We start from the raw sequence: 20846 nt of genomic DNA on the forward strand, positions 1-20846 counted from the left end.
GAAAATTTATTAATTACCAATCATCCATCAATATGAGATCAAGGTCAGATGAACACAATGTAATAATTCCTTACACAGAATATAAATGTAGTTGACCTAATGCTTGTTAGTATCTAAGAAATAAATTTCAATTTTGACTAATGAACCATGAAAATGAGGTCAAGGTCAGATAAACCTTGCCAGACAGACATGCTCACCTTACAATCTTTCCATACACCAAATACACTTGACCTATTTCTTATAGTATCCAATACACTTGACCTATTTCTTATAGTATCCAATAAATGAACACCACCATGAAAACTTAACACTGACCAATAAACAATGAAAACTAAACCTGCCAGACAGACATTGTACACTTTCCAATCATTCCCGAAACCAAATATAGTGGCCCTATTGCTGATAGTATCTGAGAAATAGACCAAACCAGAAAAATTTGAAAATGACTAATGAACTATGAAAAAAGGTCAATGTCAGATGAAACCTGCCAGACAGTCATGTACAACTTTAAATTATTTCTGAAACCAAATACAGCTGATATATTGCTTATAGTATCTGTGAAACACTTAACATTGACTAATGAACCATAAAAATAAGTCAAGGTCAGATGAAACCTGTCAGTCTGACATGTACATCTTACAATCATTCAACACACCAAATGGAGTTTTTGCTTATAATATCTGAGATACAGACTTGACCACAAAACTTAAATAATAATCACCTATCCATGAAATAAGGTTGAAGTTGGGTGAACCCTGTCTGAAGGACATGTAGACCTTGCAAGGATCCCATATACCAAATATAGTTGTTCTATTACTGATTTTAAATGAGAAATTCGCATGACTAAAAATTCCTCAATCAGTCGCTGAACCATGAAAATGATGTCAAATGGATGATTTGTAATAAAATCTTGAGCTTATAAAACATATTATATATTTATTAATTTTATTTAATCATTAAAATTTTTATAAATTAACAAACAGCAGCACTCTTAATAATTGTTCTGTGATTTTACTATATGCAATTTCTAGTAACACTTTTCTGATGGTCCTGTGTATTAAGATCCTCTGGGGCAGCTACAGATTGGATACTACATATGAAATTCACTGCTGAATCCAGTGATGATATCAAATAAGCTTTGTTTGTTACATTTCATCATCATCATCATCATCATCATCATCAATCAAAGGAGATATTATCAATCAATGTTTATAACTAAACAGGCAGTCTGTTTACTCTCAGTAACTGAAAAAAAAAAATATGATTATTATTCATACAAAAAATGGGTAAAGCAAATCTTAAAATTGTGGACAGATGGACATTTTTTGTTTCTGCTTCTACTTATTTAAAAATCAAAATTCAAGTCACTTTTTCTCAGTTTGTTATAGGTTGGTGGGTTGCTGTATCATTTTTCATTCATGAATAAAATGAGATGCCTGGTTTATATGAATGAGACAGTAACCCAACAACACAAGCGAAGCAAAATTGAACTTTCAATAGTTTCACCTGATCTCTCTAGATCTAACATTCAAAATTACGTGTTTTCATTGTTTTTTTAACATTCAAAGATCTTTATCATCCAGTAATCATTTGGTTCTGTTTGACAATCAGTCAAATTAATCGAAGCAAAACTGAAGTAATCATCCAGAAAACATTAGATTTGAAACAGTCAACCAAAGCAGCAAATAAAAAGGTTTCATGGTTTTTCCTCAAAGAAGTTAATGGTACTTACCTTCCAAGTTGTCCCCCAGCTATACTGAAGTATCTGTTGAAGTCGAGTCTTAGTAACAACTGTGCTAAATGTGGACTGGCATTGTGACTCCGGACACTTGATAATATCTTAAATAATAAGTTTGACTGGCCTTGGAAATTCTGAAATAGACAAAAGCAAAAAACTATAATAATAAATACATGAAAACTCCATTTGAGTCGTATTATGATGAGTTAAATTTTGCTTGACTTGAACTAAATAGACAGTAAAAAAATATGATAAAAAAATTTCAGATTTGTCTTAAATCGTCATGGAATTAAATGTCTTCTTCATTCTTATAGAAAATACACCTGTTATAAAGTGTTATTTAATCAGTTAATCTATAATTTCCATAGTCCTGATGACGCCGATCTAATCGGCGAAACATGTCGACTTATTAAATTTGCAGATTACTTAAGTGTTGTTGTCAATCTAGTGGCATTTAGAATTTCCATAATCGTTAAAAAATCAATGCTGTCACTAACTTTGATGGAAAGTAGACAAAATGAAATATAAATTGATAGATAAAAAACTTACTTTAGCTATACTTTCTAACTGGTTAAGTTCTCTATGTACCATAGGAGATTCACAATGCATCAACAGCTTACTAAAAGCCCCACACTGGTCTAATATTTCATGTAAACAATGAGATACCTGAAAAATCCAGATTTTATCTAAAAATGTTAAAAAAAAACCAATTACAAGTATGTCAATAGACTTATAGTTGCTCTCACTGATTTTATATTTTATCTTGATTAGAGTAAGAAAATAGAGAGTAACACTAAAATTAAAAGAACATCATTCGAGAAAACAAGACTGGATAGAAATTCTTATAAGCACTCCTATCATAATGATTTATATGTTTTTATTTTTTTTTATATTTAATTTGTGATTGTCTTTTATACTATATCTCTTTTCTGGAGTAGATATACTTAATTTCCATGTTTTTCCTCATTTGACTCAAAGATTGTGCTTTCAAATGTTTATCAAATCTAAAGACATTAACTTAATTATAAATATTCCAAGAACAAATATATGGGTTAGACAACACCTTTTAATACCCCAATGCCCATAATTTTTTCTTTTCATTAGTAACAAAATTGTATTGGCTTCCATCCCTTTTATCCAAAGAAAAATATATGTGGTGTCCAACCTTCCAGTGGGAAATCTAGTGATAAAATATTACCTTATGGATTTTTCTAGAATTCCACAGGGTCCGGTATTGGGACCTATTCCCAATGGCAAAACCCCTACATTTTTCCCAATTTCGGGAGGAAAAAATTCCCGAACAATCTCAAAATTCATTTTCACCTATATTATTCATGACAGCGATGTTCATTTTATTCAACCGCTAGCTTTATGCTAAAAATTTGCAACAATTAATGTGTAAAACCGAGTAAAAACATATCTGACTGACAAAAGCAACTTTGTCAAATGGATACAATAAACCTGAAATATGACATTATTGCAGATTCAGGGAGCAGATAAGACTAATTCCGGGCTTGCCGATCAAATACAATAAATAGATCCAAAAAAAATCTAGACAGGTGACAAATTACAGCTATAAAATATAAACACAAAAAGATATATGAAAAAGAAAGAAGAAACAGGAAAATTTTATACAGAAACTCAAAATTAATTTTAGTTCACAAATTTTCATGTCAAAATCCAATAAAATGTGACATCACTTTTCTTTATCACATATAACTACAGATCTAGGAGGTAATTTCTTCTCAATTTTGAAGGGCCATTAAAAATCTAGAAGGGCTAGTGAATTTAGAAAAGTGTTAACATGCTTGGCCAGTTAAAATAAATCTTATTTCTATTCCTGAATTATTTATTTTATCAACTATTACTGTCTTTGAAGATAAAAAAGGCGGTAAATTTTTATTACATGTGTGCTTTAACATGTTTTAGAAGTACGATAATTTTGTTACTAAAATAAATTTGATGGCCTTGTTGTGAAATTAAAAAAAAAGGACAGAAAATAAAATTTTAAATCATGTAGTTTCTTAATAAAATTGAGAATGGAAATAGGGAATGTGTCAAAGAGACAACAACCCGACCATAGAACAGACAACAGCAGAAGGTCACCAACAGGTCTTCAATGCAGCGAGAAATTTCCGCACCCGGAGGCGTCCTTCAGCTGGCCCCTAAACAAATATATATACTAGTTCAGTGATAATGAACGCCATACTAAACTCCAAATTGTACACAAGAAACTAAAATTAAAAATAATACAAGACTAACAAAGGCTAGAGGCTCCAGACTTGGGACAGGCGCAAAAATGCGGCGGGGTTAAACATGTTTATGAGATCTCAACCCTCCCCCTATACCTCTAGCCAATGTAGAAAAGTAAACGCATAACAATACGCACATTAAAATTCAATTCAAGAGAAGTCCGAGTCTGATGTCAGAAATGTAACCAAAGAAAATAAACAAAATGACAATAATACATAAATAACAACAGACTACTAGCAGTTAACTGACATGCCAGCTCCAGACTTCAATTAAACTGATTGAAAGATTATGTCTTCATCATATGAATATCAGGCACAATCCTTCCCGTTAGGGGTTTAGTATCATACCATCATAACATATATGAGAAGAACATAACCCGTGTCATGCCAACAACTGGTTTTTAAATAAATGTGTTTAGTTCCGATGCAAAGACCCTATAAGTGAATCAATATTAACGCCAAAATATGCAATCTTTAATGACCCGACAACAGTATCGTAACTATATCCCTTCTTAATAAGTCTATTTAAAGGTTTTGTTAGCTTCAGAGGTGAATACTGACATTTTTGTGCTTTATAAAGAATATTTCCATAAAAAATTGGATGTGAAATACCTGAACGTATAAGAAGTCTGCATGTTGAGCTATATTTACGAATGATGTCCTTATACCGATGATAAAATTTAGTAAATGTTTTGACTAGTTTGTGATATCAAAAACCCTGGTGTAATAATTTTTCAGTAATACATAAATTTCTCTCGTTAAAATCTAAAACATTGTTACATACACAAGCGAATCGAACAAGTTGAGATATATAAACACCGTAAGATGGTGACAAGGGAACGTCACCATCTAAAAATGGATAATTTACAATAGGAAATGAAAAATCATCTCTTTTATCATATATTTTAGTATTAAGCTTTCCGTTAATGATATAGATATCAAAATCGAGGAAAGGGCAGTGGTAATTGTTAGTATTAGCTTTATTTAAAGTAAGTTCAACAGGATAAATTTCTTTAGTATACATACTGAAGTCGTCATTATTGAGAGCCAAAATATCATCCAAATATCTAAAAGTATTATTGAATTTGTGTATCAGATGTTGTTTCGATGGGTCTTTGCTGATTTTTGTCATAAATTGTAACTCATAGCAATACAAAAAAAGGTCCGCAATAAGTGGTGCACAGTTAGTCCCCATTGGAATTCCGATAACCTGACGATATACGGAATCTCCAAAGCGAACAAAAATGTTATCTAGTAAAAATTCAAGGGCATATATAGTATCAAAGCATGTCCAATTGACATAGTTTTTTTGTTTATTGCTACTAAAAAATGACCTAAAAGAGTTTGAACATATATATTCACATTCTGACTTTTTAAATGCCCATTTAATTAGGTGTGTGAATTTTTTCTTAATGAGAATGTGAGGCAATGTGGTATATAGGGTAGAAAAATCAAAACTTTGAACAGATTCAAAATCACCAATATATGCATGCAATTTATCAAGTACTTCCAACGAGTTCTTGACACTCCAAAAGTAATTAATTCCACTATTTTCGAAGGCCTTATTTGAATAATTTATTATCTGGTTTTTGATTGTACCAAGTGTACTGGTAAGAAGAATAGACAATTTAGTAGTGGAACAATGACTTGAAGACGAAATGAATCTATATTTGTAAGGTGTTTTGTGTAGCTTTGGAAGCCAATACATAGTTGGGACTTTCATTGTATTTGGTTCTGCTTGTAAAGCGGTAGCTAAAAGTTTATGTTTGTTACAGATGTCATTTCTGAAAATGGAGTCAGTTGGAATGTTGGTGAATTGGTGATTTCTTTTTTCAGAACCTCAATGTAAAATTTACGTCAAACAATAATAATATTATTAGCAGCTTTATCGGCCGGGACAAAAACAAATTCCTTGGCTAGTTCTTTAAGTTTATGTTTGATACGAGAAATAGGTTTATTGTGGTTATTGTTAAGAGTAAAATGTTCTTTAAAATGTTGAATACGTATATCAACTATGTTCATTACTGAATTAAAAAAAGAGTCCAAAGATTTTTTGTCAGCTTTTTCCCGTTTTATCCATTTCAAACAGTAAGTATGGAGTGAGTCGTGGATGATATTACGACACTCATTCCAATTAATAATTGACGGGGGACGATATTTAGGTCCTTTACTGAGGAATGATTTTAACTCTCGGTCTTGAACGATGTTAAGATCTCCTGTTATAACATAAGAAATGGGTCTTACTTTATTTTCACAAAAAAATATCATCCCTAATGAATTATACACACTAAAACTCACATCTGGTATATTTGTTGTTTTTCCAATTTGATTGAAAATCACGTGAAAAATTCCCAAAACTCCACAGGGTCCTGTTTTCCAAAATACCCCAAAAAAAACCTGTACCTCCCCTGTAAACACTGAAAACTAGATCTTTTTAATGTTTGTCCAGTTTTAGAAAGGACAATATCAATTATAAACTCACAGGAAAACGTTCTGTAAATAGTAAAAATAGAAATCAATTGAAATAAAAACATTATTATTACAAATAGTTTTCTACTGGCTGTATACCTCTCTGGAACATGCTAATTAGCCGTATACATATGCAGCTAGATCAGAGAAAATCAGAGAGAAAATTCCAAAGGAATCAATTGATATGCAGCAAAGATTAACACTTTTGAAATTAAGTTACTAAGCAAATTCAAACGGACCTTATTCCAATGTAAACATTTAATGTGAATAGATCGAGAAAACCACAATTACATGTACAAAAATCGAGACGACCTTTTCTTAAAAATGTAAAAAAAGTAAAAAGATACCTACTTTATTAAAGATATTTATCTTTTATTTTTTTAATCTGCACAGACCGACTTTTAAATTGTTATATTCACGAAAAGACGCTGGATTTCCCATTGCTTCCTATTACTTTTTTTCTGGAAGAGCACTTATTTACTTACTGATTTCATATGTACAAAACTTTGTGCTAACAATGCTGATAGGAACTGATCATGTGCTAATCGTACTGCCTCAAAATCTCTTGTAGACTGAATCTTATCTACCAGTATACCATACTGTGATTCTATTACATCTACCTGTTAAAACAGTAATATCTCATACACTGGGAAGAATGAGTAACCATAACAACCTGACAATATCAAGGACTACCAGCAATATACAAGAAAAAAGGTAAAATAACTAAAACCGCTACATGAAAAATGGGCAAAAACTATTTTTCACCTCATGCACCTACCATTTCCTAGTACAAAAAGTCAATATCTCATTGCTTTGCTGGTATATTGGTTTCTGACATCATGTTTACCCGACAATTTTATATGTGAGCAGCTCAATAATAAATAACCTAATTTTACCTTGATGATATTTTAATTAAAAATATTTGTATACAGTCTAGAATGTCACATCTGGTTATATCAATTCAGTATTCTTCTTAATGTTATAAGTAAAACAACATTAAAGACAACAACACCCTGCTAAGTACAATGTAATTATTCTATTTTGGTTTACATGTTTAAGGATGTTCGCTTGTCATGTTTTGGAATTTTTGTCAGATTTTCTGAATCCTCTGGTTTTATCCACTTGAATGCTTTGAAAAAATTTGCCCAATAACCCTCTTTTTTCTTTTTATAAATCTTTTACATGTATAATTATAAGCCATCTGTAAAAGTCTTAAAATTGTCTATGATAAAGCTATGAAAAATCAAGAGAGAACATTTTCCCGCCAAAATTTCAATGGCTAATATCTCCAAAAACAAGCACACGGACCTATATTTTTTTTTCGCTCTTTTGGTTCCTTTATTAATCCCCTATCAATATATACTAGTGTTATGAAAAGCTTGTTATTTTGAAACTGAGTAGCGAACTTCCTTAACAAAAACAAGCATTGCATTTTCAGGACCCCCTATTTACCCGACCATGCAATCATCACTTCATGTGAATTATAATTAATGTTATAAATGTACAAAGGAATCCCTAATTGTACAATTTAACAGCATTACATGTGCTATATCCATTCAATTTTAGTGACTCTTTTCAACAGACTGACTGCATTTTATATATTTTTACCTGCAAGTAATACTGTAAATTATCCACCAGGAAAGCCATATGTGTTCGTAGCTGCCATTTAGTCATTTCTTCACGACTAACAGCTTTTTGTTTATACTGCATCTGTAATACCCAGCACTGTTGTATGTCTATTTGGGCTCTTTTAACCAGTAGGAGAAACCTAAACACTCTGTTATATCTGTAATACATTATTATTGGATTTATAAAATACCAAAATCCATACTATCTCAAACATTTCTCATACTTACATTTTTTTCAAATTCAAAGCAAATTTATTTCAACTGTTCTTTTGATTCATGAGATAACTAATTTTGTTACAACATGTACTGAAAGATCAATGATCTACACTGGCAATTATTTAAATCTAGTATAGAGGGACAGAAAGACCCTCTCAGACATCATGATTGGGCTTATATTTTTGAGAGAATTCCAGATTTACACTTAATGGGACTCAGGGAATTTGTGATTCAGTGAATGTAATGTTGTCATTAACTTCCTGGCACACTGAACTCATTTATTAAATTTTTAAAACCTTTTAGAAATAATAATTTATGCATAAATTTGAAATAATCATCAAAGAATTTTCTCAGTACCAAAACAATTGATTTACAATAATTATAATTGCACCCTTCATTAAAGCTCTTCACTGTTGTGTACCAATTTATCTAACATTAATTCAATTGGACATACTTAATACACTTGGTATAATGAGGACAAATGAATATATTGGTTTAGTGTGTTGGGTATACCTTCATAATATACTTACTTTTCTAACACTGATGGTGTAAACAGTATATGTAATGGCCAATCCACTGTGTATGTCAGACTTAAAGAATTCCACCCCGATTCCACCGACTGCTGACTACTGCTACTACTGGTGGAATCTGTTGTAGATTCTGAAAAAAAACAAACAGATTTCAGCTGGTTTTCCACTGTGGATTTGACTTTTGTGATTTTCTGCATTTTAATTGTAAGCTAAATGTTATAAAAACAGCTAGTACCTGCTTTCATGTCTAAGATGTAAATATGTAAATTTTATGATGCTCAATTTTTATGTATTGTATATTTGTTTTTAACTATTTATTCATTTGACTTGTGTAACAACAACTTGATTTCTCGGTATGACTGTGGATTCAGTATTATTTGTAGGATATCAATTTTTGTGGATTTTGTAGGTAAAGGTGAACAATGAATTTAAATGTTCAACAAAGTATACATTTTCTATATTTTTTGCAGTTTGGCAAATCAACGAAATCAAATATCTACGAATAACCAATCCATGTATGAAAATTGGTATCCACAAAAAAAAATGAAGTGTGTAATTTTGTTGACAAGTATGGTTATGCACATACATATCATTTTGAAACTTGAATATCTGAGTGTATATATCATTTGATAAAGTTCTTGAAATGTTTAAGGATAGAATGTATAGAATGTTTTGCTCAATGCACTGGGTTTTTTTATCTTAAAAGTAGTGATAATGTCTGGAAAATTTATAACTATAAAGCCAGTCCCATAAGGATTTTGATTGATTCCATTTATGTGTTGTTCTTTTATTTGTATACCATATTATTCTCTTGGTGTGCAATTGAATTATGTATGTTAGATCCATGTCATTGGACAGATTTTATTATATCAAGATAGAAATAGGACTGCAGGGTTTTCACATTTGCAAGGGATTGCATTTTGAATTAACTTACTGTTTGTGATTGGTGCTGCTACTGTGAGATGAAAATTCTGTAATAAATTCTCATTATCAAACAAAACATTTCTTGCAGCTTGCTGAAATGCTGTATTGATATCTGTAACAGATCATCATATAAATGTATTACACAAGATATTCAAACAGCTCAAAACATAAGTGGTTACATTTAACTAAATTATTTAAGCCATTAAACTGTGAAAATCGCCATATTTTTTCTCTCGGTGCAGGGCTATCATAGTCAATAGGTAATAATTGAATGTGTGCACAGTAAATAAGTTCTCATAAACTATATTACTTATTAATCATATGTTTTCAGTGGTGATTCTTATACATTGAAACCTGTACATATTGAATATGTCTAGTAATGAAAATTTTGTTAAGTTTTTACAGAATTTTAAATTATTGGACAATAGATCAAGTTAGATTTACTTGTGTTTCTGGTTTTACAATTGAGTTTTTTTTGTATTTACCATGTTCTGTGGTGCCTATAGGTGGTCCTCTTAATAAATTCTGTGCATGATCTATAAATGTGAGAAACAGCTCCCCTCTTCCTAATAGATAAAAATCTTTTATGATCTTTAAATGTGGCACTAGATCTGAATCTTCCACTACTAACATCCACAAATGCTAGATAAGAGAAAAATATTTTAAAATTTACAGATAGTGCAAGTTACAGTTTGATATCCATGATAAAACAAATAACATCTCTAAAAAGTATGTATAAAAGGCTAATAAATTAAATACATCCTAACACTTCACTCATCCAATTCAAACTTTAAACATCACTACATTCTAATATTTAAACAACTTTGTCATAAAACTATACAATGTAAGAATTTAAAATGGATTACCTGCATACAAAAAGATAGAACAGATAAACTAAAAGTTTAACATCCAAGCAGGAACAGATCCAAATTTAATAACAATATAATTTTAAAAGGATATTTATATATACCTCAGCAACATGTGTCCTGATTTTATCAATCAGTGCTTCAAATGACATGTTATTAAAATCTGGTTCTAGAGATAAATTATATAGATCCTTGGCAAATTCTGATTCATGATTTTTCAGGATACTACCTAGAAACAAAACAACCTTATAAAGCTAGAACTAATTCAATTTTTATTCTATTTTTAAACATAAATAATTCATATTCTTCATATTTGATCCTTGACTATGAATATCTCTTCATCTTACATTCATCATTCAAATAAAGCTGTAAGGGTTTAGTGTAGTATATGCAAATATTTAGATGCAGAAAATGAATAATAATTTGCATTAGTTGACTCCTTCAAACAGAATTGCATCTTGTTTAAATCATACACATAATTTGATAAAATTTAAAAGGAACAGTGTAATAAGCTTACAATATCCTTTTATGTTTAAATCCTTCAAAGACTCATCTATAATACAAACACCCAAGGCTTTCAGTTTTCACTGAGGAAATAATAATTTTATAGTGATGATTTCTTTTTTTGTACAATGAAAAGCACAGTTTACAATTTCTCTGAGAAAGCATAACCAAATATTTTTTTTTCATTTTACTTTAATTTTCTAGGAGACTGAATATTTCAAAACCTTTGGCATATTTTTTTTCATAAAAGAAGTTATTTTTATCTTGATGCTAATCTAATTGCTGACAATATTCTATAGACCTTGTTTATAAAATGAAGACAGCCTATTGACCAATACATGTTTTTGGTTTCTAGTGGCATTGTGTTGCTGTCTCAATGATGTATACCCTATAAATCTCCCTATCCCCCCTTGGAATTGACATGTACAAATGCTACTTCAACTGTATACCAAATATCATTGAGTTAGCATTAGTTGATCCCCATAAACTAACTTTATCACAAACTTACAAACTGTTGAAGCCAACCCTGCCGCTGCAAACAGCAGGCCATAGTCAAGGCGAGCCAAAAATGTTTGCTTAAAAAAAATTTGCATCTAAAAACTTACCAATTTTAAAGATAACTTACCTTTTTTATGTGTAGCTGGTTTCTTATCTGTCTCAAACATCTGTATTGATTCTCCAACAAAAAGAATCTTGTTCGCCACGCGTATTGGAATATAAACAGGAAGTAAGTCTGCTTGTATAGAGAAAGTCTGATGACTGCCACCACCAGTATCTGGTAAGGTCATAGACAATGCTTTCTACAAAATATAGAAGAACATGCAGCATATGTCAAGTATCAGCACTGTTCTCCCAAGAGCCTTAAAGCATCATGGTACCATGGTGCTATCTAAAAAGATTTTATAACAGAATGTTTAGTAAATGTTGTGCTATAATTCTAGGGAAACAGTACTATTTCAAATACAATGGGGCTATATGAAAATACTGAGGAGAACACTATTCAGGTTTGCAGCCATTTTAAGTATGTACAAGGTACTGTCATGGGTATTGCTCTCTGAAAATAAAACATGAGAACGTATAGTATATTATCCAGTATATACTAAGTATGTGATATCTACCATAACATACTACACTGTTGAAGACTCTTCTATGATATACCAAATGCTGATGTTATTCCAATATTTCTTCAATTATTGCTTAGTATTATTGCTTAGTATCTTTCTAATAAGATTATGCCCCATACCTTTTAGTTTTAACTCCTTACCTTCGCTGCAATATAGCCTTTTTGCACTGATGCTGTGTAAAGCAATCATCAATCAATCAATAATTCCTTACCTGCAGCTGCCTTCCCGTCACACCCATAATTCCTAAATAATCTTCCTCTTCCTGTGTCTCAGAGCTGACACCTGTTGTCTGTCCTGTAGAATGTTGTATGAAGAATTCTTTGTAAGGATCAAACAAAGACCCATGTAACAACCATGAACATAACTGTTTGTACAACACGTCATGACATACATGTAGAATTCTGTAAAGTACAAAGATTGATTGATGCTTGTTGGTTGCTTAACTCCCAGTGGCAAATATTTCATGCATGTTCAGAAGGATAAGTACAAAGAAAATGTTGTCATCAATCAAAAATTCTGTTAGGAGGTATGTCTTTCCAAAATGTGAAATTTTGCTCCTTGTATAATGATTTATTATATACTTAGTAGTAAATACATTTACAAGTAAACTGTTTGTGTAAAACAATAATGACAATTGTTCTGTGTCAGCAATCCGAGACGAAATCAGTCATAGTTACAAAGACTTTAACAAACCCCTTATATTTTTAGCTCATGTCACGAAAAAACATCACTTTTAGGTATATAATAAAGTGTATATGATATGGCTTTTTCCAACATCACTCTCAGAATAAAGAATTTTTTAAAGAATACGGATTCACATGAGATTGAATTATTGACTTGCAAGTCAATAATACCTCAGCGATGTTTATGAGCTTATTTTGACAAATTGATGAGTTATTGTACCCGATTTTTCATGAACAATAAAATGTACTCACTTATTCATTGCTTCCTTAACACTAGGCTGTCCACAGTTAGAGTGTTTGTGTACAATATCTAATATATAACAGCCATGTGCCTGAAAATACACAAAGAAAACATTATGATCCAATATCATTCCCTTGTTCAAGATTCATATATACAATATTAATGATTTCATGCAATTGATACCATTTTAATCCTTTACACTAATTTTATAACATAACTTTCATACAGTTTGTAGAAATAGCAATGCAAAACTGGTCATGATATGGTAATTATTGAACATATAATATCAATTTTATGGAAAACTGCAGAAAGGCAGGCAGAAACTGTTTTCTCTTGAAACTGACAAACCGAACTAATACATAACAAGGATTTTATAGGAATTACCAAAATATTGGACATTTTATCACTGACCAGAACTGTCTAGAATATTATAGATATTGTGTTGAATACCGGTACTGTAAAGTGACCATTAAAAAAATACCTTGTGTGATTTGATCTGTTCTACCATTGCAGATAAAGCTGGAAACAGCAAAAAATACTGAAAGCAGAAACAACGTAAAATTTACTAAACTCATAAAACTGGTCTATTTGTCATTAGGAAAGGTCAAGGACCAACTATGTCAAATATAAATTTCAAACTAATACAGTCAGGAGTACTACTTGTAAAAGTAATTTTTACTTACTTGAAGAAGTAAATTGTAATATACTTATATAAGTAAATTTGTAGGATACTTATACAAGTGTATTTTATTTACTTGTACAGGTACATTTTTTTTTTGGCTTAGTTATGTCCCTTAGACATTCAGATTTTTTACTTATACAAGTAAAAAGTCATCCTATCTTCTTTTCTTGAATTTCTTAGGACTTCTTTGCTCTAATAAAATTTTTAATTGTCTATCCTTTGCAGATGTCTTCTTATCATTTAAGTGTAATTTCATGGACAATGAAAATCTCATTTGTCTGATATCTTCAGAACACTGCTCATTTACAAGCCCCAAGGGGCAATTTTTGAAGGCCTTGCCCAAATACTTAATATCTTTGCGCATTTAGTTTCTTTGTTGAATTAATGAGATGAAACATTGAACTCTAATAAAAAATTATGAGCTAACCTGAGAATTATTCAGGATTGTAAAAAAAAATTACTTATACAAGTAAATTTTGGAGAAAATTAAGGGGAGATTATTCAAACATTATAATTTAATTATATAAGTATATTATTATTAATTTACTTCTTCAAGTAAATAAAGAGTACTTGTACAAGTAGTACTCCTGACTGTAATACTTACTAAAATATTCTAACAATCTATAGTATACTGGATTGTCAAGTTTAATTTAATTCTTCGAAGCCAAACCATTTGACTAGTCTAAACACACTATACATTTACAAATCTGAATTTTGAGTGAAATCTGTTTCATATAGCAAACAAACTGATTCACAGCATTTTTATGGGATTTTTTTATCCAATAAATAATGTGAGCAATTTTTTTTTAAAGTTCTGATACTGTCTCAATCAGAAGAACTGTTTATTAATTTTGTCTCCTTTCCCAGAGGAATTAATATGTGTACTAGTCTAGTTGTTTTGAAGAGTATTTAATATGAATAAACAGAGATGTGGGGTTTATGTCAATGCAACAACATTCCAATCAAAATTGACACAACATCATCATAAGATGTTTAATACACACTTGAAATAATGTTCTGTAAAGGTGGGATATTGTGAGGTCTGGGTCTGCTAGTATTTCCATCTCAAGTCTCTGTAAGGATGCTCTGTAGTCCTCTAAAACTTTATCTAGGCCATGACAGAAAGACTTCAAGTACAAACCATGAATCTCTGACTTTCTTTTGTCTGAAAAGAAACTATATTTGTTACAATTATAAAATACCATTTTAAACCCTATTACTTAGTTGCATTGTAAAATTGAATGCCTCCCCTTCCCTGCAATACAGGGATGGAAATAAATTTATCAAAACATCGCTGAAATGCTGATAGAACAGATTGTTAACCTGAGAAAACATTGTCAACCGAGGCAAAGCAAAGGAGGGGTAGCAAATTGCTCTATCAGCATCTCAGCTATGTATTAATATATTTATCATAGTCAAAATTCTGTTATTTGTGTCTTTAAAATTCTCAATTAAAAGTAATAAACTAAGACGTCATGTACAGAACAAGCATCCATATTTAATAAAGCACACAAATGATACAGCGTCACCATGAACCATAATATACTAGAAGCCATGGGAAAGAGTAAAATGTTTCCCTAGTAATAACCAATCAAAATCGCATTTTAACAGGATAACAAATTTAAATGTCTTCCAGTCAAATGCAACTTACCATTTGGTTGTAGACTAAGATGTCCTCCATATTGTCTAATGAAGTTATTAAAATCCCTGTAGAATGTACCAAGTTTACATAGTTTGTTCAGTTGATCCACCTCTGATGGTGATATAAAAGGAACATCACTCAACACCTACAATAATGTAAATACATCAGTTAGAACAAAGACATGTTTCACCTGCTTTGTAATAAAAGAGAACACAGAAGCTCAATAGTTTGTTACTTGTTTTGTGCATGCAAATAAGATAATGAAGAGTAGATATATATCTTGTTAACTTTAAATCTATTTCTTATTAGCCCTATGTCCTGATCATGACAAAGTTTAACACTGAGCAATGAAATAACTCTAAAAGTCCATGGAAATATGTATAAGATACATGTATCCTGGGCTCACTATCAACTTATAAATGAAATTTTAAGATGCCAATTAAACTGCCAACTAAAATTTAAGGCCAGGCAAAGCATCTTTTCATCAAAAACACCTACCAGTATTATTATACAAAGATTTTAATTCAACAATTTCCATATGCTGAGCTGGTACAAAGACTTTACTGTATATGGAGTTATACTGCTTTTATAAATAAGTCTATAATTTTGAGATATATGTCACTTTTACTCCATAAAAGTACAATTTAACATCATGAATTCGTTTTGTGTGTCTTTAATACAAGTTCCCTTCTGGACTCGAGTGTACTTAATTATTCAAACTTGAATCACATAAGGTATGTACGTGCCTTGTGCAGGGTACCGTTGTAGTTAAAATTAAATTTTCCTAATAAAAATAAATACCTTCATTGTTTAAATAATAATTATCTACCTTTTGAATAATTACCTCCTCCATATTGTTGTACAAGGAACTTACATACAAGTAGATAGATATAAGAAGACACACAAATAGAATTCCTGAAGTTAAATTGTACTTTTATTAAGTAAAAATGACAAATATCTCAAATTTATAGTCAAACTTATCAATAAAAGCAGTATTACACTATACAAAATCGAGTTAATATCTATCGGTACTCAGGTTCATATTGAGTTTTTGGGAGTTCTCCAGAAATCTTTGTATCCAAATTCAGCAGGTTGGGGAGATCCTCATAAATGGGTACTATCCTCATTTATGGGTATTATACCCCAAACCGGGTATGAATTTAAGTGATAAAAATATAAACTTTGGATTTACAGGTATTTTCTGTCATGACGCAAACATTCAGGTAAACATTTTGCCTTAAGTAGGCTAAAGACTCCATGACTGAAATATCATCAGGATAAAAGTTAACAGCCTTCAAAATCTAGGATTTTTGGAGGCCATTATCTTTGTATTCAGTTCTCATTTGAACTATGGTCTTATAGGGAAAAATGTTGTCATTTATGATTTATATAAATATTTACGCCATGACAGCTATCATGATGAAATACAAAATTTGATTTTTTATCACTGTAATCAGAGACATATAATATTTCTCTGCTGTAATTGATACCAGATTTTGGGGATAATACCCATAAATCAGGATGGTACCCATTTAAGAGGATCTTCCCCAACCTGTTGAGCCTAACAACAAAAAATAGGTGCTCCAAGGACCAAGTTTCAATTTTCTAGTTTACAGTTCCACATGTACATGTATCTATTTTAGTTAACTCAATTTTTCCAAAAGCATTTTCTGACTTGGCAGAAGGGCATCTGAGGGCAGCCAAATCAGAAAATTGATCCGGACACAGAATTCCAAATAGGGATTATTATAATAATAATGAGATGTGGTATGATTAACAATGAGACAACTATCCACCAAAGTTCAAATGAAAGTGGATGTAAGCAATTATAGGCAACTGTACAGCCTTCAACAATGAGAAAAAACAATACAGTATAGTCGGCTATAAACTGATAAAAGGCCCCAACATGAAAAATATGAATCCATGACAAATCGCCCCACTGGCAAATCGCCCCACTTTTTCACCAACTCGCCCCACTTTCTTAAAAATTGCCCCACTTTTGTTTACCAACTCGCCCCACTTATGAAAAGGATAAAATCCCATTGAAAATAGGTTGGATATATTGCTCCATTTATGAAAAGGGAAAAAAATCCCTCTGATATAAGGTCTGCCAACTCGCCCCACTTGTATAAAATAGATAAATCCTGATGAATTTAGTAATGCCAACTCGCCCCACTTATGACAAAAGATGCAATCCCGTTGTATATCTATGTTCCTGCCCCTCTTATAAATAAAATCAATACCTATTAAAACCTAAGATACACATGTTTTTCCCGTTTGAATGGTTTTACACTAGTCATTTTTGGGGCCCTTTATATCTTACTGTTCGATGTGAGCCAAGCTAGGCTCCGTGTTGAAGACAGTACTTTGACCTATACATAATGGTTTTTCTTTTACAAATTGTGACTTGGATGGAGAGTTGTCTCATTGGCACTCATACCACATCTTCTTATATCTATTTTGTAGTTCTTTTCTTTTTGTTGAAATAAAGCATAAAGAAGCGAGTAACAGTATTTTCTGTGACGTGAATGCCAACTACCGGTACTACTAGCCCAACCAGTGAAAAATAGAAAAATCCTGATGAATTGAGTAATGCCAACTAGACCCACTTATGAAAAATAGAAAATACCTGATGAATCAAGTTGAGTCATGCCAACTCAATGTCAATAATAATGATTTAGTAAATTTTCGTTTTTTTGTATTCTGTGTATAAGATTTTTTTGGTTAAGTGGGGCGAGTTGGCAGACCTGAAAATATATATTCATCTAGGTTTACATTATTTCATTAAGTGGGACGAGTTGGCAGGAGAAAAATTAACGGGATTTAACCCTTTTCACAAGTTCGGCGATTTTTTTAAAAGTGGGGCGAGTTGGTTAACCAGTTTGGGGCGATTTTTCAAAGTGGGGCGAGTTGGTAAAAAAGTGGGGCGATTTGTCCTGCTTCCAAAAATATGAAATAATTCAATTGAGAAAACTAACAGCCTAATTTATAACAAAACAATTTACGAAAAACTGATCGAACTGCCTTAAATGCATAATTCTAATGCAATTTTTATGTAACAATTTTTTTCATTGGCTAAAAGTTACCGTCAAATCCACAGTTGACCAGTCGTAACTAAGGAGGGACCTGCCATTTTGAATTCGTGGATTAAGAAATGTTCGGTTACTGCAATATTATCGAAAATAACACAACACCTACCTCAAAATCGCCGTTTTGATGTCATATTATCCAAATTTGAATCGTAGTAGTAACAAAATTACCTTCAGCTTGTAAGTTTTCATTTGTATGATGTCATGTTTAGCCATGACGTCTTTGCGCCAAAATCATTCATGAAGTTTCGTGGAATTCTATTAAATTTCAAATTTATACATTTTTTCAAGCTTTAAGTTTTAACGTATTATTTCCTTTTGTAATGCATTAGAATCGGAATAACAGTACTGTAGTTGAAGAGTTGCCACCGTCAATTTTGATTTGACGGTCGCAAATATCCGTTTAAATGTCTCCGCTACGCGTTGCCAGTAAAACTGCATTTGCGACCGTCACATCGCCAATTGACGGTGGCAACTCTTCAACTACAGTACAGTTATTCCTTAAATGGGTTACAACTCCTATGAAGACGTACTGTTTATTGATCACACGTAGCTATATCGAGGGTCTGGTTGTACAACAATTAATAATAGTGAAAATAGACGTATTTACACTTGTATGCAAATTTGTCCGCCATTACGTAAAATCACACAGGTTCCCGTAAACTTTGACATCATAATTCAAAACATTTGACGTCACAATTAAAAAGTGATTGTTGCCTGACGTCTAAAGGTGATTCGGAGTAGATCTAAGGTCATTCGGAGGCAAAATATAGCTAAATACCAAAAGTGTAAATACGTTTATAGGACCAAAATATAAAAAATGACAAAATTGACAAAAAAATAAGAATGTGGGTACGTGTAGACACAGGAATCGGAAATTCTATCAATAAAATTCTGTAAATAATAAAGTCGACTATCAATAGAGCTTCTCGTAGACTTTATTATTTACAGAATTTTATTGATAGAATTTCCGATTCCTGTGGTGTAGATAACTTAAAAAGTGACATTATCGGGTTTTGATTATCGTGATAATAATAATCACAAATGCTTTTAACTAATTAATACTTGTATCCCGTCGCCTTTATCAATAAATACACCACCAGAGTGGCCAGAAAGAGCGAACAGAACTTCATGTAACATTTTTGTGTTTGGCGGTAGTGAACCTAGTTGTCTCCACTTGAATTTTTGCTCACACAGTTCCGTTTCAAAAGTTATTAAATAGTTCCTTACAATTTACGAAGAGATACGCAAGGATCTCAATATGATGGTATATTAAAGTACATTTTTGCTCGTAACTAGCAAGCCAGTAGTTGTGGGATCATAGTTTTATACTTTTCAATGGTGTTTTGAACTTAAAGTACAATAATTACGGTAAAGCTAAGTACCGAAAACTTAGTAAATAATGTAAGCTTATACTCAAAACGGCCCAAAGAAAAGGCAACTGTGTGTAGTCAAGGATTTGTATAGTGTATACAAATCCTTGCTGTAGTTAACCATTCTTCAGATCTCATAAAATCCACATTGAATATACGAATCAAGATATAAGAAAAAAAAATCATTGAAGCTGAATACACAAAGCGTTTGACTGTCTTCGTCACGGTCCTACTAAAAAGCGCCCGGAAAAAGAAAAAGCGCCCGGGGAAAAGAAAAAGCGCCCGGGGAAGAAAAAAAAAGCTCCCGGGAGAATAAAATAATAATATTATATAACAATAAATGTTTTCCTGAATAAAAAAAAAAAAATCATTGCTTGTTTTGTCCTTAATATAAATTTTCTATTATTACGTCAAAATTTTACGGGAACCTTTTGTGATGTCCAGTAATGCCTTATGGCGGACTAATAGCGATAAGGTGTATTTAGATCTATGACCATATTATATATCTATCGCTACACTCTACACATATATCACCACACTCTATACATATATAACCACACTCTGCATATCTTTCTACACACTATAATACGTATATATCTATCACCACACTATATATCTATCAGTACACTGTTATGAGTTGTATGGTTCGCTACTGACCTCCTATGGGTTAGTAGTAATGCTGCAGGTCAAATCCCTTATCATGTTTTTAATTCACCCTCTATGGTGGGGGTCAGTGGTGAACCGTTTAACAAATTTAGTGCAAACGTGATTTTTTCAGCAGCTTTTTGTAAAAAAATAAACAATGAAATACAATAAAATCAATAGATTACGTCACCATTAACAGTAGACGTGACATCATGAACCCACTATTAAATTTACTTACCC

The 20846-nt window shown here is 31.6% G+C and overlaps 1 protein-coding gene across 1 annotated transcript; it reads right to left on the reverse strand.

The window, feature by feature from the left end:
* Positions 1–928: 928 nt before the first annotated feature.
* On the reverse strand, positions 929–19771 carry LOC127734702 (gamma-tubulin complex component 4-like). The gene is made up of 16 exons (XM_052244708.1): positions 19654–19771; positions 15509–15644; positions 14862–15022; positions 13657–13713; positions 13187–13266; positions 12463–12652; positions 11753–11927; positions 10728–10852; positions 10243–10399; positions 9768–9869; positions 8834–8963; positions 8068–8245; positions 6945–7079; positions 2288–2404; positions 1733–1872; positions 929–1245 (listed from the first exon to the last, which is right to left on the reverse strand). Exons 1-16 carry the CDS (start codon positions 19726–19728, stop codon positions 1239–1241), a joined length of 1965 nt encoding a protein of 654 aa, XP_052100668.1. The 5' UTR covers positions 19729–19771; the 3' UTR covers positions 929–1238.
* Positions 19772–20846: the final 1075 nt, after the last annotated feature.

The sequence above is a fragment of the Mytilus californianus genome, unplaced genomic scaffold, assembly GCF_021869535.1.
Source record: "Mytilus californianus isolate M0D057914Y unplaced genomic scaffold, xbMytCali1.0.p SCAF_3, whole genome shotgun sequence".
In the NCBI taxonomy this organism is placed as follows: Eukaryota; Metazoa; Mollusca; class Bivalvia; order Mytilida; family Mytilidae; genus Mytilus; species Mytilus californianus.

Bases quoted from the DNA above. Each gene is read 5' to 3' on its own strand.
- LOC127734702 (XM_052244708.1), bottom strand. From the start codon at position 19,728: ATGTTACATGAAGTTCTGTTCGCTCTTTCTGGCCACTCTGGTGGTGTA. The intron at 13,714-14,861 runs GTGTGTATTAAA...TTCTGCTTTCAG, and splicing joins TTTACAGAACATTATTTCAA to TATTTTTTGCTGTTTCCAGC. The intron at 11,928-12,462 runs GTAAGGAATTAT...TATATTTTGTAG, and splicing joins TGACGGGAAGGCAGCTGCAG to AAAGCATTGTCTATGACCTT.